We start from the raw sequence: 22,684 nt of genomic DNA on the forward strand, positions 1-22,684 counted from the left end.
TTTCTCGCCTTCCTGCTTCCCTTTCCAAGCGCGCACCGGTCGGATCGTGATCCTGCTGCGAGAAACTGGTCCACGCTTCGGGCCCCACGATCCGTGCGGCAGTGAATTTCCGTCAACAACCATTTTTCCTGGCGTGTGTGGTGGCATTCAGCAGGCCGATCGGAGAATCGGGCTTCTCTTCCTCGAAACCGATTGCGGAAGGAAATGGACGGCACTTTCCACGGCCGATTACGGTTGTGCTGAGTTTTCTCGGGAATGCCCGCGAGTTTCTTCGTCGTCCTCTCTTCCGCGGGGGAAGAGTTATTTCACTTCATTGAAAATCTTTAAACAATTTCCCGCAGTGAAATTTCCCCCCTTTGTTGTGGTCACTTTCCCCTTCGTTCGCGCGAACGATGCTGCTACATAATGTGCTGACTTTAAATGCTCATTAAGCATAAAAGAAAGAAAGAAAGAGAGCGAGGGAGGGAGAGTGTGAAATTCTCCGGTGTTTGTGTTATTTTGGTGTTTATTTTAGTTTCACGCTGCTATTAGTTTGTTAAGTGCTGGCTCAGTTGTTGTTTGCACACCGTTTTCAGAGCAGAAACCATATTTGTGTTTGCCCGCCCGAAGAAGCGCGAAGGTTGTGCAATTTGGTAACAATCTCTTTCACTCTCCACCTCCCGGAGTGCAAAGTCAGTGCCAAGCGGGAATGTGTGTTGGCGCTTTCGATCCGGGCCTGGGCAAACGTAACACTCGTGGAAAAGAGGTGATCACAACGACATTGTCGTCTTACCATTGTGTTGCCGTCGTAATCGAGCCCGAGAGGTGGTGACCGTACATTGCACTGGGGGGTTTTTTTTTTTAAAGTGTCCTGTTTGTTTGAGTGCAGGAGGGGTGGTTGTGTGAAGTGTTGATGTGTGTTTTGAATTGCAAATGATTTTCTAATCAAATTTTATCTCCTAAAGAAGCGTTCCGGATCAATCCATCGTCAGAAAACCCGGGGAGAGTTTCCAGTTGTAAAGTTTACCAAAGTGCTCAAACAAGACGCTTTGCTGAGAACAAAGTGTTACCGGAAAATATTAGCAAAGTTTCCAAAGAATGAAGCGGAACCGGATCTGGTGGGCGTGTGCCACCGTTTTGCTGCTGGGTGTCGCGCAGACGGCCGGTCAGGATGCAAACAGCTCGGACGCGACGCCGGTGGAAAGTGCGACCGAATTTTCCTTCGATCGGTTGATTCTGCTAGAAGAAAAGCTGACCGTGTTCGACATCAAACGCATTGCCAATGGCTGGGGATCGTTACGACCCCGCCTGAGTGGACGTTGCGGCGATCAGATGACGCAGTACCTGCAGGGTCTACAGGACGAGAAGCTGTGGGCGTTAAAGAGTGAGTGTTGCCCATATTTACGCATTTTTCAGGATCGCTCAACCAGTTGCTTATCACTATTGGCACAACGTATAATTTATCTAACTTACGGGACGGGCAAGGGGTTTTATTCGATGTGTGACGGGTTAATCTGATTCATATATTCTAGTTTATGTTGGAATAAGTCTAGTTTTACTTATTTGAAGTTCATAACGATTTAAAAAAAGGGTTTTGCTTTTATTATGAAATATCGATCGTAAAAAAAATAAAAGCTAGTATGGTAGTATGATTTGAACAACAAAAATCATCGAATCTTTCTTCGATAATTGAACTAAGTAGGTAGATAAGATTTACTACTGTATCAAACATATTTTGGACGATACCTCGGACAATACGGTAGACTTTATCAATTTTTGAACTAAATAATTTCTAAATATCTTAACGTCGATTTTTTTAAAAATATTTCTTTACTTTCAAACCAAAGATTTTCGACTTTTTAATTTTGGAAAATGCTATAATTTTTGCCAATCATTTCGGTTTAATTTCTTCGGCACTTAATTTCAATTTCTCGATCTTAGTAATCAAAATGTGTACCTTCATTCTTTTGTTGTAATAGAATATTTTCCCAAACCAATTTGACGTCGAGGATATTCCCGTAAAATATTTGATTTAATTAAAATTGACAATTCGATAGAGTGAAGAATTAAAAACCACACCGGTTCATATGAATGAGACGTTTAGTATACCATTATCTGGACAGACTTGTGTATCAACCGGATGTACTTAAGGAAGGACACGTTTCCGTACCGAAACAGATCGATTAAATCGTAGGCCTATCAGGAACCGACATCGTTATGTTTTACCACAAAACAAAAAAGAAAACCACTCCATTTGTAACGCGTGTAATGACGCGCATCGGACTACTGTTTCCCGCGAGGGGCTAAAGTGTCTAGCGTTTTACTTCGTTCGCTTGTAATGCGCGTGCTCGATGCACCATTTAAGCACATTTTTCTTTTCTTATTTAACTGTGTTACTGCTGCACTTTTCGGTCACCATCGAGCAGGCGTTAGTGGCGTGGCCATCGCGTGGTGGTGGCGTTTGGATGGCATAATGTCATAATGGTGCGGCATGTGTAGTAACAAATCGGGCAACAATCGCTCGAAACCCACCCGAAGCACGTGGTAGGCCCGTTCGCCCGATGCATCTTTTCGGTGAGAGGTAGGATATTACAAGCGGGCCCGATCCGGCGAGCCGAAACGAAGAAAATGCCATTCGCGCAACGGATTGAGGATCAAATGTTGTCTTTCACCGGGTTTCACTCTCTTTCCGTGTTTTTCCCGCCAGCCGAAGTGTGCGAAGGTGAGAAAAGAAACAACTTACAACCGAAATGGAAACATACAGTAAAACCATTTTAAAGAAAAAAGGAAAAAGCACAACACCAACACACGAACGTCCGAGCAGAGCGCCCGGGGAGGGTAAATATGGCGGTATGAAGCAATGGAGCACTGTTCTCTCCCTGGCGGCGATGGCGAAAGCTTACATAATTTTCGTGAACGTACCACATTTCCAATCGGAATCGGGCGGTTTCGTTCGGCAGTGGGTTTTTTCTCCTCTTCTGCTGCTGCTTCCCTCGTGAAGCGTTTCGTTTCTTTTCTGTCTTCATTTTTTTGCGATGCTGCAGGCCGCTCCGTATCTGCTGGCAATACTTTACCGAGCCCTTAGGCGAAAGATACGCCACTGCATGTCGATCGATTAGGGTCGCCGAATGGATTTGATGGTGCTGTCGCACTTCTGGGCCACTAACTCCCGGCATAGCTAATACCTTTGACCCAGTGATCTTTGCCTGTGGGGTTTGTGGGACTTTTTTTTAATGCTGGGGACAATACTACTGTTTTTCTTTCTCGTTCGAGCTGCATCACGTGGTCAGGTGAGCTTTTTGATGCAGGATTGACCAATCGAAGTGGACACGTGTTACGCCAGCTTATCTAAGCGCTGATGGAAATAAGGAAAGTTGCTGATTTACTTCAGCTCGTTCTTGTGGAGCTTGTAGGTGATGTAATAAAAAGGATCAATCGAAAGGAAAGATTTCTTTTTTGTGTAGCGAAATCATTAAGATAAATGAACACTGAACCGACTGCATGTTGGAGTGAAACGAATGGTTATTAGCATAAAACAATCCCCGTTTCCAACCGAGCGTTGCGTTGGATTGTTTACGGAAATGCAGCAGCAATTTTATGAAACGACAGATGGGATTTCAACATCGCCTCGCAAGATACTAGCTATCTGCAATCACTTGCGCTGGCCCGATCCTCGTTATTTATTTTCCATCTGTTTGCCCGAGCTATTACTACCAATCTGCGTATATCGACACAGACAACAAAAAAAAAAAACAACCGGCGATTTGCGGCGGGAAAATCAACAGGTATGGTTCGATATGGAGGTTCTTACCACCCAAGACTACCACCACCACCTCCAACAACAACACCATCATCGTCAACCAACGTTCGCTTTTAGCATGAGATTTGCTCGTTGGTCAATAATCTCCGCCAGATCCGTTACGTAAAGTGGACTGCGGGAGTGTATTGGGCCATGGGACACGATTATGTATCCAAATGAGGTCTAGCGCATGCACCGGAGAGCTTTGGCAATCTCTGTTGCGCACTATATTGCGTTCTTCGGGAACGGCGTGTTTGAACCACGTGTTGCAGTTGAGCCAAAGCAACGCACACACACCCGACGCTCAGCTAAGTGATGACGATTTTCAGGACTGGCCGATTCGAGTGGAAGCTGAAGTGTTTGCTCTGGCGGTGGACGGATGTGCGTGGGAATAATTCTGATGTCAGCCGGGGTGGGGCTCGTCGAGGTGAAAACCGAAATGTCATGGCCGGGGATGCCGACGTGGGAAAAGAAAAACCAACAATCAAATTTTAAAATTCTTCCGACGGTGAGAGGGGGAAGACAAAGCTAATTGACGGAACGGTTGTTTGACAAACACAATCCAAATCCGGGATATCACTCATTGCGAATCATGCCCATAGAGTCATGGAATAAATATGCAATCGGAAAACAAAATTTGTCTGACCTATATGTATATTGTTGAGATACTATTTTTCCTTAGAGGAGTTTGTTCGTAGCTTGCATTATGATTAACTGAAAAAAGATGTTTTTTCTAATTTAGCCACGCGTATCCAAGTTCTCTACGAGCTGGAAAGGAGCTTGATCGACCACGACTCTTTCTTGGAAATACCGACAGACGAAACAAAAAGATGAATGGACAAATGAAAACAATAATAACGAAATCACAACAAACATTCAAGCAAACTGTTCACACCAGAAGAGTAAACGAATAAATGATCTTATTCTATTTCAAAATAGAAACATAAATAAGAACCGATCACGTTTCGATTACATTATAAATCGAATGATCAGCTGGTCAACGATCAACATGTTTGTGCAAAAATTTAACCATATTACGTACAAATGCACTGTGGGTCGTCTTTGTTTGCGCATGTTTGTTGAACAGACATATGAACAGTTTTAAATAGAAGTTAGTTTCTATTCTGGTTAATTTGGATTAGCTATAGACAATATCTACATGTTTTTTTTATACTAAACTGATTAAGCAGAATGAGGAATCTGGTTTATAAAAAGATTCCGTTTCTTTTTAGCGAAACAACTAACGGATTCATGAATTTCAAATAAACCTTGATCGGTTTCGATCTGTTTTAAACCTAAAGAATAGTGGACTTTTCTTTATTTATCAGAAGTATTTAGCATTCTGTTATCCTTTTGGGCGGTCTGGCAGCATTAAGAACCGCTTTTTTGAAGGACATCGTTGTCGACGAGATACTGCTTTGCGGTGTTTCGGTGATTAACCTTCGGCCGATGAATACTATTAATTCAATTTCACTTTTTGTACCGTGCGGTTACTTTAAATATTTCTAAAATGCTGCGAGCTGAGTCGAATGCGTTGGAATAAAAATCGAATCGAACCACCCGAGAGGGAATATCGGAAGCGTTGGTAAAAATCTTATTCTCTGCTGTGATTTTCCCCCTTAAAGGAATACTAACGTATTCCATCTTTTGTCGTGGAAGAAACCAATATTTATTTCCCTCCCGGGTGGTTCGATTCCGCGTGTGCACAAAGAGCCGCCATCAATGGCGTTCCCTTCCGCAGGCAGGCAAACCGTGAAAATGTTTCGCCACCACCTCCCATCCTTCCAGCCGCACCGTTAAGCCGCCAGCAGCAGTCATTCAGCAAACGGATTCATAATTTCGCTCACCGCTGACTCAATCGAGGAGCTCGACGGTCGGCGCGCGTAATAGCAAATGCGTAACAGATCCTCCTCCTCCCCTTGTTCGATTTCTTCACCGGTTATATGGTCTCCGCTTGACTGGGCCCCCACCGTATGGCTCCACGTTTGGTCCTCCTCTCCGCCTTTCTCCAACCCTGCGAGCTACCATCTCCATCACCAGCTGCACACCGGCCGTTACAAAGCCAAAGCTCTCGGTTACGTCACAACCAAATATGAAAAGTGAAAACGAAAGTACCGAAGGAGAGTGCGTTCGGTGTATGTGGCGGTTCAGAAACAGCTGGCCTCCCGGGTAACCCTTGAATGACGGCGGTTCAAAGGCTCCCAAAGCGAGCGGTGCGTGCCAGGATGGGCAAGGAGTAGTTCACCGACTGTCCACCGTTTGTGACAGTGAAACACAAACAAACAATGCATAATATCTTCGAGCTAGCATGAAGCTTCCTTTCCGACCGTGGTACGAACACATCTACATACAGGCACATATTTATATCGAGGATTGACCGCTTTGGTCATGGAAACCTGTTTGTTCGTCAGTTGGTAGACTTCCAGTTTCCCATTTCTTCATCTTCTAGGGCCGACCGTATCGTTTTTTTACCACTTTCGAATGTCCCCGCACGGGGCAAGTGATGCAACCTTGCCTGGTTTCAGCGCCATCGTTGCGATGTCATCTTTGTCAACGTTGGACGAAACTAGGTAACACCCCCGTGTCAAGAGCTGGGGCACCATTATCACCACGCGACACCGGACAGGCTTTTCCTTCTTTCGGATACGACAAAACAAGGTCACCGGTAGAGAAAACGAGTTAAAATAAATAAACGAATTAAGTTGCCTTCGTGACATGTTACATCTATTTTACATGATGTTCATTACGAAAATAAAATACCAGTGAGCAGTCATTAGTGAGCGTAGAACTGTTAGATCTACAAAAAGTGCAATCAACAGCAAAAGGGAACCAGGTCACACCGGGGCCCTTGTGGTCGGTTATGAAAATCGGCGGGTTCCTCGCTTACTACACCGGGCGTTGATGTCTTTCGTGTTTTTCGGCCTTCCGCAAACGACCTTCGTCCCTTTTTCGTTTTTGCTTTCTTTCTGCTGTGGAATCCACTGAGCACTGTTCATCGCACTATCTGCTTGGTGTAGTAACGTTTCGCACGAAACCAATCATCGCCCGAGCGCATTACACATCGGCCCGCGTTGCGTGCCTTACGTAGTATGAAGTTCTTTTTCCACGCGATTTTCTAGGAGCGCTAAATGTCGTCTCGCGTGGTTTCGGGGCGGTTTGGCACGCGAGCAATCTTTGTTTTTTTTACCAGTTTTCCACGCACACAAATGGCGTGGAATCGACTCGCCAAACGGGGGACGAAGGAAAGGAGTGATATAAATGTTGGGCGAGTTTTTGATTGCAATCCGAGGGGATGGAGAGGGGCGCCGCGTGCAGTCAAAATTTGGGTCATTGTTTTAAGGCAGTGTCTTGGAAGATGCTTGCGTTGCGTACGCACGGCCGATTACACTCTCACCCGTGTGTTATGAGATACGCTCATCTCGGGTGGTTACGGTAGCAAAAAAAAAAGATGCGAAGTAAATTTGACGCCGAGGGTTCGTTCAGTTGAATTTTACGACCCATCGCACGCGCCAGAGAGGGCTCACATTGACCTCAAAACGCTCGTTTGAGGGAAAATTCAGGTTAAGGCGGAACAAAACTTATATGCTTTGTGATAGGTCAATTATTATTGCATCATTAATTTGTGATATCTTTGCTTTACTCCAAAACGTTTCCAACGCATCTGATTTCTTATTTGAGGAAAGCTGTCGTGCGCGAGTTTTATTGATGCTCTTTTTTAATATGAGTTAGTACAAAATACCTTATTTATAAACAGTGATTTATGGTTTTTATACACAATTTGAATTTATTATTTTATAATTTTTGATCATTTTAATCATTTTAATAGCGAAATCAGCTCAACTTATAGAATACCCTCACTATATACGTAGAAAAAAACATTTAACTAGTATTTAACTAAAATGAGGATTCAAACATAGAGAATTCTCTCGAGTTTTAGATTTTGATTCAACAATACAACATCAACGCAATGTTGTAATCAGAAGATAATTTGAAAAATATACCTTTCATTTTATCTATAAATTTACTTTACATGAAAATCAAATATAACTAGAGCAACAAAAATATGATACTGCTAGGATTTAAAAAAAATCTCATGATTCACATAAAATGGTTGCAATTTCTCTGTTGGCTTATGACATGACAAACGCATAACATGAGAGATGGAGTTAGTTTTCGAGCAAACAGACGGCGTGACATGAGATCTCCAGTCTGATAGAAACTAACGACCGCCATGGCCCTGGGGAGAAATTTGGACAATTAAAGTGTCTGCGCGAGTGTCCATTGCAAAACCGTCGACCGAGCAAAACTCCGGTGATTCACGCCCGAATACACGAGCACCAATTGCCCGCCCGCGTTCGCGCCTTTCCCGGCGGGGGTTTTCCGCTCCACCTTTTGCCCAACCGAATGGCCATGAATTTTTCATCACCATCACAATTTTGTTGGCTGACCTCCTTTAGCAGCCATCCCTACGGGGCGAGGCTGGCCGAGGTGGCCGGGAGCGACCACGAGCCCGTGCCAGCGGTTTCGTAAATCATCCGTCGAGCACACACACACACACGCGGCTCAAGACGTTGCGCGTGCGTTAACGATTCAAAATTCGGCGTCCGGCGTCAAACGGTGACAAAGGCGCACGAAACACAAAAAACGTACCTTTTTTGGACGGTCAACTGAATACCGATCATCAGCCTGGACGGATCGATAGTCAATGAACGGGCCATGTGTATGTGAGGTAAGTTTGACTTTGACACTTATGACACCGACACCGAGTCGTTACCGTGCTTTCCACGTACATCCGAACGGAACTTGGTTTTTTTTCAACCCCCTAGTTTCGCTTTCCCTTTCCCGGGGAGGTTTTCAATGTCAACCAAAATGCCTTCATGTCCTTCCGTTCGGCGTTCCCACTCACCGCGTATCGTTACAACACGAACAAGTTCGGTACGTTTGCATCACCGGGGGGGACCATCTGGTTGACTTTCCGTGCACTAACCTGGGTTTCTCACCCAGGACACCCTTTTGCATCCGATGCATTTCATACGCAGCGGGCTCCATTAAATCGTCGTCCTTCACGTTCATCCGCCAGGGCCTTTCTCAGTGTGCGTGCGTGCAGCTCACCTTTGTCGAGTGGACATTAAAATTCGCAAAAGGAAAGATAAAACCCCGAGTCACCATTGTAAGGGCAGTGCTAAAACTTTCGAAAGTCCCTCGGCTCGACCGATTACCGATGCATTGCAGTTTCGGTCCTGTGTGTTGCATTTATATTGTGCGGTTTCGTTTATACGTTTTCGCATTCCCCTTTCCCTTACCCTGCGGTCACTTGGCGGGTGATGCTGTGTGCGTTTATTACATAAAGTGAAGAGAGAGAGAGGGAGAGACAACAGAAAAGGTAAAGGTGTCCGAAAGGCTGGAGGAACGCTCATTATCGTCCGTGGGGACCTCGGAATGTTCGTTCGCTGCTAGCTCGCACCCTGAAGGCTGGAAGCAGTAAGGAAGAAGTTTGACGCGGGCGTCTATTATTATCTCGTGTGTCCACTAACGTACGAGGGTCCAATCGTTTAATTGCATGGACACACGAGCGCGTGCCTGCTACTATCTAGTCTAGGTTAGTCCGAGCCCGAAGGGGTCGCTGGAAACCACACGAATGCGCGAGAGATCTAATAAGTCACCTCCATCAACAGCCGCTGGACGGGGCCTTTAAAAACCAACCCGAGCATCGAAATGGGTCAGTAGTGGTCGCGTAACAGTACCACCATCACCACACACCACCTACAGCCAAGCATCTGTTTTGCATTTTAGTGCAACGCTTGGCAAACTGTCCCGTCGATGGCTTTGAGGAGATTCGCTTTCCTAATAGAAAGCGAAATGAAACGGTGTGGAAAAAAGGCGAAAATCGGCACGCAACAAACCGAGGGGGAAAACCCCCGTAGTTTTGTTTGTTGTTGTTTCTACCAACGATGTCCCGAGTCTCGAGACGGTGGAGCAAGATATCTAACGGGGCCAAAATGGGGGCGAATGACTTGCAGCTGCCGATTATGCCATCGGAGGCACGAGCCGCCAAAACAGGATCTCTCAGGTGGGTTTTTGGTCAACCACCCGGTGGCCGACGAATCACGGTCCAGTGATCAGCGTTTGTGCCACTTAGTCGTACGAATTACGTCAGGACGGCGTCTCCTATCGCCTGAGTCCCGGTTGGAGCTTGGACGTGTGTTGCAGAATAATTCCTGCGGTTTTCGTATGGGCAATAACTAGTTGGCAGAAGCGAAAGAGTAGTCCTGGTACACAAAACCCCAGAATTGCAGGAGCAAAGAACGGCTGCACACCCGGACAAGGTCCCGGATCACCATCACCATATCGTAATGGAACTGAAGACCAGCGGTAGGATTGTACATGAAACTTGCTCCCAGAAAGTGAATGGATTTAAAATAAGGCCAATCGGTTCGGTAACATTGAACGCAACGACAACGGCCGGTCGGTTCTTCGGGAAGGTTCCCAACGGATCCGCCAAAGGTGGTGTACATCTTTGACTGTTTCGCAAAACGTAATGATTGAAGCTCTCGAACGCCTTCATCTTGAGAAGGAGAAAATCAACCGAAAGCGGTTTACTTCCGCCTAGAGAAAACCGGCTCACCTTCCTCGCTGGGTTGTTCATTGACTTGCTAACTTTTTCGAGGGGGAAAAGATAAACCTACAAAGATTGTCGACGACGATTTCCTAAACCATATCGCAACGGATGGAGTAGGAAGCAGCGCTAAGGCGATGAGTGAATTGCTGAAAATAGAAAATGAAAAATTGTTAGACTATGTCTGAATATTGGCGCCTAACGTCGAACGTAGGAGTATTCCGATAGAATACGCTTCTCAGATAACTGTTCTTTGACAAAAAACCAGAAACATTCGCGTATCCTTACGTGTATCGTGTGGACGTGTGTGCCAAATGTCTTTGGAAATTTAAAAAAAGATTCAAGATTAAATAAGATAGTTTGACCTTGGCGATTTGCATACCAAGTCCAGACGTGGTCGATGGAATTTTTGTTGCTTTGTTTCATTCTGTTTCATTGACATTCCATTAACATTGACTCAGAACCATCTGGAAGCTTATTTGCAAGGAAATCAATATCTCTCTCGGCCTTGGGATAAGGTTTGAAAGACAAATATTCTGTTATAACATTTTTATTTTAAGCCTAGGTTTAGTTAACTTCAAGACTGTGTGTTATACGATTAAGAACTCTCTTATGTTGATCAAGCAAGCGTGTCAGACGTTAGAGTTAGCAGAGAGCACTTGACATCGGGATTCACCACTCGCAGCGGATCGCGATAGTTGTACGAATAAAAACAATGATCTAACGGCCAACACCCTCACCTCGCGTTGATGAGTCAGGGTCATTCAGGGGGCATAGTTTAAGGTTGCAGCTGGTAGTCCGAGCCAACCGCTTTGAATATTCCTGTCTTGCTTGGATGATTGATTTATGTCGCAGAATAATTTACGATAAATTCGCCCCGCCAAGGTATCGTTGGATCATTTATTATGTGACAATGATACTTTCTTCTTTCCGCTGCGGTGGAGATTTTATTGCGTTATAAATTAGGAAAATAATGGAAAAGGATAGTAAAAAGGTAAAGACTGTAGAAGAGTTTTTGCTGTGTATAATGTTTAATATTAAATATGCAATTTGACGTAGACGCCAGTACAACGAGGAAAGCGCCTGTGAGGTATGCAATAGACTGAGCATGTGACGATTCAATGTTCAATGTTTCTTGAACGATGGTTTAAAAACATTTTCTCGTTCTAATGATGTCTATATTTTCAAATCCACTATCTCGAAGTATACATTCGATGCTGGTTGCATTTTTTAAATATCTGCTAATAGTAGTACTTTTCGTTTCCTTTCAGTGGACGACTCATCCGGCAAGTACAACAAAGGATTCTTCTGGGGAAACAACTACTGGACCGGTTCGAGGGATCAGTGTTCGTATATTCACCAGAATGACAGTGGCATTGAGCCAGCGCCAAAGAAGAAGGGAAGAAACACCGACATAACGTACATCAATGGTAACTTCCTCGGTTCGTCCGAAATGGAGCATGAAAATCCACCCTTCCTGCCCGGGTTCTATATGGCAAAGATACTGATCAACGGTACCGAATCATTCAATGCGGTAATGTCAAAAGAAATTTACATTTCAATGAGTGGATTCATTTAATAATTGGTTCTATTGCTCTTCTTCAGATTCGAACTGTCGTCGTGGGATTGTGCCTTCCAAGCGCTTGCAGTATAGCGGACGTGGAAACGCTGCTGAAATTGGACATCAGCCTGCGACATGTGTCGCAGGAGCTTGTCGGCGTGCGATCGCCCACGCTGAACAACTTCTCCCTTTGGGATGACTTTACCTTCCGGATTCTATTGTAATATTTATACCTTTATTCTCCACGCTTTTTACAGAATTACACAGTTTGATCTCATTACCCTCCTCTTGTGTGTCTTCTAACTTTTACAGCGTCTTCTCGGTGATTGTGGTCATTCTGCTGATCGGTGGCACCGGGTACGATCTGATCCTACGTCGTCGCTATAAGGCACAAATGCGCATCAAGAGCTACTGCAAGGAGCTGACATCGGACATGTCGACTGGACTGGGCTGCACGACGTACGACCTGACGCGGCGCGAACCGGAAGAGAACGGCAAAGGTAACTGCACCGTAATCCGCGTACCGACGGGCGTTAACAATAACAACTCCGACGAGAACCTCGCCGTGGAGCTGACCGCAACGGAGGAAGCCAAGTTGAGTAAGTTCCGCCGGGCTTTCGGAGCAGTGGTCGTATGGGGGAGTTCTCCGCTCGAGTCGGCACGATCTTCCGATCTTCCGATGTTGTATAGGCACACACTAACCGGTACTCTTGGAAACGAAAAGCTTTGAAGCATCAATCCTGACACAGTTCGAATTCATGCCTATATTGGAAAGCGAAGAATAGAAGAATTCTTTATGTCCCTTCACTTCCACTTAATTGCTCTTCTGTTTCGTTCCAGGTTTGTGGGCCGAACTCCTCCTATCGTTCTCGGTGGTGACCAACTTTAAGGCAATTTGCGATAAAAACGTTGGCAACGATACCATCCCATCCATCCATGGACTGCGGGCTATTTCGATGGCCTGGGTTATTCTAGGTATGATGGATGAACTCCCTAAACCTGAAACATAGTCTAATATTTCCCTTTTTCAATGTTCACACAGGCCACACGATGATCGTCGTGTTCAAGTACTCGGACAACATGGAGCTGCGCAAGGTGGTCGAGAAGGAGTTCCTGTTCCAGATAGTGCTGAACGGTGCGTACAGCGTTGACACGTTCTTCTTCATCAGCGGGTTCCTGGTGTCGTTTATCTACTTCCGCACGAACGCCAAGGGCAATCTGGAGAAGTTAACCAAGGGTGTCAATGAGTTAACTGCTGGCACGTTCCACTTCTTCGGCCTGGTTGGGTATCGCTTCGTAAGGTAAGGATCTTTGGTAGCTCCTCTTGAATGTTGATCTGCTATAAGGATCTTCTAATGGCGTTTTTTCTTGTTCCTTAGACTTACTGCTCCCTATTTGTACGTGCTCGGCATGGTGGAGGTGGTTATGCGCTATTTGGAGCAAAACTCAGTCTTCGAGCCACCGACCCAGGATCATGTCAACTGTCCCAAATACTGGTGGCGCAATATCCTGTACATCAACACGCTCTTCCCAGTCGAACAGATGGTGAGTTGAACATTCCGGCATCCAGTACAAACATGGATCTTTAATATCTTCTTCTTCTGTTCCGCACAGTGCATGCTATGGAGCTGGTACCTGGCCGATGACACGCAGTTCTACATCATCGGTGCTTTGATCCTCATCATCGCCGTGCGACACTTTAAGTTTGCCGCGACCATGATGTCGGTGTTCATGGTGTCCGCCTGGGCTACAACGGCCTACATTGCCTTCTCCAACAACCACATGCCCGACGCCGACGATCCGTTCGCGCTATTCGACAAGATCTACGACAAACCGTGGACCCGCCTTGGTCCCTACCTGGTGGGCATGAGCGTCGGCTGGATTTTGTTCAAGACCAACTCCAAAATTAAGATGTCTTTGGTAAGTGAGGTGCTTTGTGCAAGGCTTATGGCGATTGCCTTTTACAACTTTTTCCTCCATAGCTTACCATTATCTCCGGCTGGGTGACCTCCACAATGATGATGCTATACCTGCTGTTTGGCCTCTACAACACCACACTCACACAAACTGCCGCCGCAGCATACAGCTCTCTTAGCCACACCGGATGGGCCATCGGGTGCGGCTGGGTCATCGTGGCCTGTTCGTCCGGATACGGTGGATGGGTCAACAAGCTGCTGTCCGCCCCCATCCTGTACCCATTCTCCCGCGTCACCTACTGCGCGTACCTGGTGCATCCGATCATCAACCGAATATTCGCGCTGGAGTCCGACACACCCATTCACATGACTCCAAACGCTCTGGTACGTACTCTTATCGCACTTGGACATCCTGTTATGTGTTTGGCTTACACCTTTATTTACCTTACTCCTTTGCAGACCACCGTCTACCTCGGGCAGGTCGTGTCGTCCTACGTGCTTGCATTTATCATCTCACTGTCGTTCGAGGCGCCCGTCGTTACGATGCTTAAAATACTGTCGCCAAATCGGAAGAAACGTATCTGAACGACGCAACCAAACCACAAGCCCTGCTGGGTGGCGTACGACAGTTGAAACCCTTCAGCATCATCAACTCTATAAACCTGCAGCTTTGTATTCTTGCGCTTTCTGGCGACGGGGAAACCCTTTCACAGTCACAAACTCATTGACTCGGTAATGCTGACGAAAGAATTTTCCCCGCTCCCAACGCATGCGTGTCTGTGTGTGTGTGTATGTGTGTATGTGCTTGGTGTGTCCACAGGGAAACAGCGCTTCCACTCTCCCCTGCCCAACCGACTTCCGGCCCAGGGGCGTACAATAGTTGCCACACATGCAGGATTTTTCAGCAGCAGTATGAACTTACTTATCGTAACTAAACACAAAAAACAAGGGTGATTTCTTTTCGCATGCCAATGGCCTGGCATGGTTGATAGTTAGACTAGACATGTAAGCTATATAGATACCGTACGGAAACTGTGCTCAGTAAGTTTTTTCTACAGTAACCTTGACTGATCGTGAACGAGATACGATGTGTATAATGTAAATATATTTGGGTGTGAAAACAATATTTAACTACAATGCGTTTCCTGTACGTGATTCTTATTTGGTATGTTATTGATGACACAAGTTTACTGGTTGTTAATTTGACTCTCACTTGAAAGGTATGATGAATGATTTATCCTTTGGTTTGAAATGTTTCCACTATTTACATCACCCGACTCGTTCGATGCTATGAAAGCTTTTAAGGCGGGTCTAAGCTTTCTTAACCCTTGGAAGTACAACGATGGAACATCATACCGCTCTCTATTTGTCGTATTTCGTCGGTAATGGACTTGACTTTGTTGCCGAATTATAGTATTATAAGTATAACCTGAAACTTATACTTTATTTATTTATAGTTTTTACAACCAAAGCTTATAATCATTTTTCACATCAATTAAAAAGGAGATAGAACTCTTTTCTAGAGGAAAATGAAATTATTCCCACTAAGAGATGTATTGATGATTATACCTACACTTTCTTGTCCAACATCCACCCGACTTGTGCTTTTCGGTGAATATGAAGCTTTAAGCTCAGACTGTCGAAGGGATCCCGACTTGTGCTTTTCGGTGAATATGAAGCTTTAAGCTCAGACTGTCGAAGGGATGGTTTTAATAAAAAACACTATGTGTTATGTAAAAGGGCATTTATATTACCAACCATGTGTTTATTTACACTAGTTTTTGCTATCCTATAACGGTTCTCGGAAGAAAATAAAAATGCATGGAATGAAATTGTTTTCATTTTTTGAAAATAGTTTTATGGAACTGACAGGTTCCTCGCTTGATCGCACGTCGATGTCTTATGCAACGCAAACGTCAAAAATCTGTCGTCCCAGTCGTGGGCCAGCCATGCTTGACGTCAGCTTGCGCTGCAGCTGTGTGTGGGATCCAAAACGGTACGACTGTTGTCGTTTTGACGAGCCCGCCAGCATACACCAACACAACGTAGCATATATGCTGCACCATAAGCCAGCCCTAAACATGGTGTATGTACTGTGGAGGAACTCGGGGATTTCGATGGCGGCCCGAAAAGCCTCTCAAACACGGTCACTGATCTGGCGCGCTAAACAATGGCTCCCTTTGGGGGTTTTCTCGCGATCTTCGACGAACCGCGAGCGAGCGCGATCATTGATCGTTGTGCTGAGCGTTTGGATCGCGCTCAGTTTCCTCTTCCAAAAGCGACTGCTGCGTGTGTGGAGCAAAACGTGTTCTCTCGCTGGCTGCCCCAACCAGTGAGTTGCTGGAGCTGGCAAGATCAACAACTCCACCGTTTTCGTGGTGCTTTCTCGGGTGCACGCTGCACCGTGTGCTGGTCATTTAAAGTCATTCCCACTGCCTCCGTAACAACACGAACCGATCTCTCAAGGTACGACTGGTGACAGCCGTGAATTGTATTAATTGAAATCGGACAGAAAGTTTTCCAAAAACAAATTCCCACGCAAATCACTCGGTGGACAAACGGTGAACAAGGAAAATTGATTCCATTCCCGCAAGTTGATTCCAGCAGTAGAGAGTGATAGAAGTGAATGAAGAGAAGAAGCGAGTAATAAATAATTTAGAAAAAAAAAACACTCAAAAACACCCCTACCCCATCGCGCGAACTAGCGGTGTGAAGTAATTTTTAACTTCGCGGGCCACATCTCGGACCGTGTACGACTTCCGCACGCCTTCGAGCATCTCGCCACATCTCTCGCCTCCAGTGCATCCAGTGAGGGGTTTGTTGATTTTCGTTTCTTGTTTCACGCAACTTTTGCATCGCTACCGTTGGCCTACCACACACAGCACTACAATTCACTGGCGCCGAGAGTGTGAGCGTATTCGAAGCCGTGCGTGAGGGAAAAGTGAATGTAAAAGTGAAACAATTGTAACTCTGTAATCATCACACTACTTGCAGGAGCGAAGAAAGCCCGAACGGTGAAGACCAAAAACCAATCGAAACAACGCACTGTGAGGAAAAAATCCCCGTACCATTTGCGGGTGTGTGTGTGTGTGTGTTGGTGAAGGTGTACGAGTGCGCTGCTCGAACGAGGAGCAGCGCTCGAGTGCGCGAATTCATATCGTAGCGATTTCTGGATGGAATTTCTAGTGGGAAACGATCAGCACCGCGATCAGTAAGCAGCTGTGTGTAACGCACCGAGTGTGACCTCAGGCACTACCTTGTAAGGTAAGCATCGAAGGCACCCAGGTACAACCAGGTGGGCCTACTATTGTTCCACCGTTGATGCATTGCAGTTGCATCTTTGCTTTTTCAAACCACCGGAAAATGATTTCCATTGATCGGATACATCACCTGTTGACGATCGGCTTATGTAAAACTTCCCAACCTCGTAGAGTCTGTCGATCGTTGGCTGTTTTTTCTGTGTATGTGTATATGTGAGTGTTTGTGGTGGTCACTACTAAAAACCTATTGTTCATTACTTCCCACTTGTCCGCGGGTCTTCGCAATGGGGAGGCCACGAAAGCACTATCCCTTTTTTAGTGCGCTGCACCTTTTACAAACTAACCGACACTAAATCATCCAATGCAAAAGACTCCTCCAGTGGCCATTTCTCCGCGAGCATTAATTTACAATTGACACCTTCCGCATCACGTCACCTCGAGGACGCAACGTAGCAATAAAATAATATAAAATTCCTCCCGCACGGTCGGGGGTGGCGGCGCTCGCCGTGTGTTTTGTGTCTCTTCGAGGGCATCCGCGGAGTTCCAACCCACCAGTGCACCAACACAAGCGAAATCCGACCACGACGACAACGACAACGACGACGACGACAATACAACCTTGAATGCGACAACGAACGGTGGAGTGGAAAACGGTGTTCCGCGGGGCCAATCCATTCCAGCTCGCGATCACACTCACTTTGCTTTCGGAGCCCGCGATTCGCGTTTCTGTCTCGTTTTTGCCTTGCCCTCCATCTCCACCCACCTCGTGCCCGTCTCCCGAGACGACGAAGACGGGTTTCCTCATCTGGTTGGGTCCGTGGGTGACAGCATCGCTCGCGCGTCCCAAACGGTACGTGGGTGGGTGGCACCGATGTACGGTGGGCTTTTCTTGTTTTTCCTTTTTGCCTTGTGCAGACGCAGAATCTGCGCCATAATCCAAGCGGACACTCAAGTACTCAACTTCTTGAGAATGGCGGTGCTGCAGCGATGGCGGGAGTCCTGCCAGGGGGGAAGTTCAGCGAGGGTATCGATCGCGACTGTTCACCTCAACGAACCTGAACGCTGACCGGGGTGTTCTGACGTTCTGGATATGGATTAAGTCTGCCTTCTCTCCCCCAAGGTTTACCCCACTTTCCTTCCTCGCTTCAGTTGGAGGATTCAAGTGGCTACCTTCGGAGGAGAATGGTGGCCCACGCTCGTTTTGCTGGCCGTTGGGAGTTCGAACAATCGGTCCCGGGCCACGATTTAATGGCAGGAGAAACAGGTTCGCCTGACAACCCGGCCCAACAACGAGCGATCCTGCGGGCATGATTATGTGGTCGTGCGAAAATTGACGAAAGTTCGAATGATTGATGTACGCCTAATGTCCGCCGCCATTGCTTCCTGGACGCCAAGCTAAAGCGGGAATTGGTGGAGAGATTGTGGAAAAAATAAATGATAATCCCCTCTACCCGTTCGCCGAGCGGACAGCTTTACCTTTTATAATTATATAATTTTCGCCATCGGTTCATCGACAACCGACGGGGGGGAATAATCCTCCTGGTGGCCGGTTTGTTGCAAATGACGCGATTCAACGAAACATGCTGGCTTGCAAAACCGTTCGCAAGAAGAAAGATCACAAGCGTCTCGGGCGCGTAGGTTGACCCTGAGGGGGGGACGTTATTTTTGCATAAAACTCCTACAGAACCCGTTCGGAACGATCGCGGGTTGATTCTGCTGCCCGAGCAGGCCGAGAAAAAGACAACGCCGACAACGCAGAGTCCGTGCGGACCTTCGAACGCTTGCTGCACGGAGATATCGGCCACATATATATACACATTCGCGATCCTTTGCTCCTTTGGGATACCGGCGGGAAGGGGGAGGACCACCAAAGAACCGGTTTTGTGGCCCGGTCTGTATTGTAGTTTATTGCATTGCATTGCGATTAGCCTTCGGAAGAAATGGCCGCCTTTTGCACTCCGCATTCCGCTTTGATTGACGAGTGTGCGAGCGCTGAAGGGTTCGAATTCAGCTGCATGCAGTTTAATTTCCCCGCGTTGCGTTTCATAAAACGTTTCACAAACCATCCGACGACGGGGTATGTTTACCTTCCCCGCGATTCGGCACGCAAATCATACCTTCATTCAAGCGAGCGTCTCCAGCGATTTTCTCACCGAAAAGTAATGGTTTCTTGACACAATCTCGCATCGGTCGAGCGGGGGAACGGGTGAGGGGAAAAGGTATGCGGTGCTCCGAAGCACATCGCAGCTCGTGCTTGGCCCGAAAACAACGCCGCAAACGAGTGCGGGATAGATAGAGAGATTTACGTTCCCGAGTGCGGCACTACAGTTTCGCCGTCGTATCTAACGGGGGTTCGTCGCTTGCTCGTTACCAAAAGACTTCGACGGCCCACTTTCCTTACGCTTCCCGCGCGCTGTGGGAGCTGGTGTTGGCTGAAGAATGAAGCTGCTTTTTTACACACGCTTTTGGCCACATCTGGCGGGGGAGAAATGTGCCATCGCGTACCCTTTTCCTCGGGTTGGAAGGTTGACGTCATCGTGAAATTAAACCTTCGGCTCATTGGTTCGCGGTGAGGCGGGAAGAGAATGGCCAAAAGTTTGTCAAATACCGATTCGGGGAAAACAACACCGCGTCGGAGGGGGGGATTGTGAAGTGGACTCCGCTTAAAATGGCGTACCGGGGAGAAAACTTTTTCATCAGTTTGTTCTTCGTTCGTTTGCCATCGGCCGAGGTAATCATTCATCGGCGAGGACGACAATTCTTACCGCATCACGTACGCCACCACGGTGGCCACTTACAGGGCTCGGTTCTGAGTGATTCATGCGCCATTAGGCTCTCAACGATGCACGGCCATGCGCTGCTGCTGAATGGCCGCGCGCGTTCTGAGTAAAGCGTGTGACGCATCCGGCGACATCATACCGGAATAAATATTACCATCCATTAAGGTGGCGGTTTCATTGGAATTCTGGTCGGGCAGGAGCTCGCTGCGTGGCAGAAACGACCCGTTCGAGCTCGACTCGGTCACCGAGCAGTTCAACGTTCGTTCGTGTGCTTAGCAATTTCTAGCACCATTTTAATTTCTAATGCTAACACTGTTGCAAATCACACCTAAAGAATCCAGTGAACTGCTCGTTCAGACTACCAGGTTAGAAGCGCAGGGGTGGCACGATGCACATTGACCCTGTTCCATTTTGAGGGGTGCGCATTGAAGTCAAACAGCGCCCGTCCTACACGCATCTGCGTGAGAGGGCCTCAGAGTACGCCTTCGCTCGAGACAATGCCATCGCGTGGTTTGATAAGTTAAGGGCTAGAGGAGGTGCGTTTTTCTACACTGGATGAAAACCAAATCAATTCGAAGCTTTAGGCCCATACTTTGTATTTATGGATTTTTTGGAATGTTTAGAGGGAAATGATTGAAAATATTATTGAAATCTCATCTGGTGAATGCAGTTTATTTGACTTCCAAACACCTTATTTTACCAATTCCCCTTTTGATAAACAAACAATATTTAAACAAAAGCGATGAAGTTTAGTTCTCTTTATTGAAAAGACAAACATCACTCTTCAACATTCTGATCGTGGTGCATTAGAAACGTACCATATAACGTTGTTTGCATACATAATTATTCAAAGTGAAGCAACTAGAATTCAAACAAGCAATCGATTAATTTATCTTAAAGTTAATACGTGCCTTGCGTTACAAAACGCGCTTGAGTAACTGTTCCAATAGAACCAAACCGATTTTTCTTCGGCGCGTTTCGAAACAGTTTTGGTCTTGCCGATGGTTGGCCGAAGGGAGCACTGGGCTTGCGTTCTGATAAACCAGATAATGCAGCTGTGCGCGAGCTCCGGGCTCGCCGAGAAAAAGAAAGCAACAAGAAGCGAGCACAGAAGAAAAAAAAACAAACTCGCTTATCCACTAAACCTGACTCGGGTGGGCATTTTGCATGCACAGTTTCTCAACGGCACCCCGCCGACGCCATGTTGTGTTTCTTTTTCGTTTTTCGGTGTGTGCGTTTCTTCATCCGAGCTCATAAATAAACGTTGCGTTCGGGGCCAAACGGAGTCCTAGTCTCGCTCCGGCTCGGGCAGCCAACAATCGGTGCCAATATTTGCAGCGTCCAAAGATGCAGGCCGCAGCGTTTCACACTAGCACCATTGAACCATGGCCGTGCGGCAGCATGACGTGTGCAACCGGTTTCGATTGCGCAAAAATGTCATGTCCATTTTCGGCGGCCCATGTTTCTCTGCCTCTATGGACGGGCACGCACAAAATTTCTGCACAGAAACGATCTTGAACCATGGCCGGATGGGGAAGGCCCCCGAGGGTGGATGTGATGCGGTGGTTTGAAAAACCCACTTCACTAAAATGTATATTGCAAAAAGACGAGACGTCACCCGACATCGACTCGGAAGGATGGATAGCCATCGGCACATAACGTCCTACCGGGTGCTTGGGTGCTAAGCAAAATTGAAAGTACCCCCTCTCAGCCGCCCCTCTCTGGGAATGGAAGGCGAGTTCGTTGAAATCGTTAAAGTTTAATCGACGGCGTCACACACGGCTGGCCACTGCATTATTTAATAAAGCCTTTGGACTGACGTTGCGCTGTAGTTGGCTGCGCTGGAGTGTGGCCGATCGCTCCAATCTGGCCGAAAGGTGACTTTGATGTGGAAAGGATTAAATGTCCGAGGGGACAAAACATGGCTCGATGGATGTAATCGCAAAATAGCACGAAACAACCTTGGAAGGTGTTTGTCTTGTAGATGCCAGTTGTTCGATGACATTGTTTTTTTTTCAATTTTTTATTCATTTGTTAAATGATTCATGTGGCAAACACGCAGAAAATAATTCTAAAACTCGGAAACGATGGAACCAATTAGTAATGATTCAAAACATTGGATGTTATCTTGAGCCGACAAATATTGTTTCCAGAATCTATTACTCAGTAATTTGTAGTAAATCAGATGTAGATGTAGACTGGTTTCGTGCGTAAAGTATTTGAAGTGAAATCCTTAACCATAGAAACGTCTCTTTAAACTATCCTGGATATGTAAATGCAAATTATTGGCCGATTGGGGACGGAAACTTGTTTCTTTGTCCACAACCGCGTAGGTTGACCATGTTTCAAGTGCGAACGACATTGTAAAGTTTGTATGAGCTGATTCATGATCGAAAACAGCTTAAAGAAGCAGTAAGCAGGAGTTTTTCTGGGGACCCTAATGAAGTTCTGGCATAAAAAAACCTAGTAGTAGTAAACATCAATTTATAAAACTAACATTTCATTGACTAACAAACTAAATGAATATGAAACAAATTTATCTTTAAAAAACATCATACAGCCGTTATAAGATATAGGGTGCATAAAACAATGCTGTTAAAACATAAGCTAATAAAAAATGAAAAAATATATAGATTCATATCTCAAGTACAGAACAGATTACCATCGAATTTTTGGGAAGTACGAAGAAAAGAGAATGTTCTGAAATGAAAATTGAGAGGGATAAAATTTCTCGTAATAAACATACAGAATTGCAAATAGGACTGGTTTAGTT

General features: G+C 46.1%; 1 protein-coding gene across 1 annotated transcript; it reads left to right on the forward strand.

Annotated features, from left to right (window-relative positions):
• The first annotated feature begins 1,077 nt into the window (after nt 1–1,077).
• LOC131288091 (nose resistant to fluoxetine protein 6) lies at nt 1,078–14,456 on the forward strand. The gene is made up of 10 exons (XM_058317191.1): nt 1,078–1,363; nt 11,666–11,928; nt 12,000–12,175; nt 12,268–12,554; nt 12,796–12,930; nt 12,998–13,256; nt 13,335–13,500; nt 13,570–13,875; nt 13,938–14,255; nt 14,331–14,456. Exons 1-10 carry the CDS (start codon nt 1,078–1,080, stop codon nt 14,454–14,456), a joined length of 2,322 nt encoding a protein of 773 aa, XP_058173174.1.
• Nucleotides 14,457–22,684: the final 8,228 nt, after the last annotated feature.

This window comes from Anopheles ziemanni, chromosome 3, assembly GCF_943734765.1.
Source record: "Anopheles ziemanni chromosome 3, idAnoZiCoDA_A2_x.2, whole genome shotgun sequence".
NCBI classification, from domain to species: Eukaryota; Metazoa; Arthropoda; class Insecta; order Diptera; family Culicidae; genus Anopheles; species Anopheles ziemanni.

Bases quoted from the DNA above. Each gene is read 5' to 3' on its own strand.
- LOC131288091 (XM_058317191.1), top strand. From the start codon at position 1,078: ATGAAGCGGAACCGGATCTGGTGGGCGTGTGCCACCGTTTTGCTGCTG. The intron at 12,176-12,267 runs GTAATATTTATA...TAACTTTTACAG, and splicing joins TTTACCTTCCGGATTCTATT to CGTCTTCTCGGTGATTGTGG. The intron at 13,257-13,334 runs GTAAGGATCTTT...CTTGTTCCTTAG, and splicing joins GTTGGGTATCGCTTCGTAAG to ACTTACTGCTCCCTATTTGT.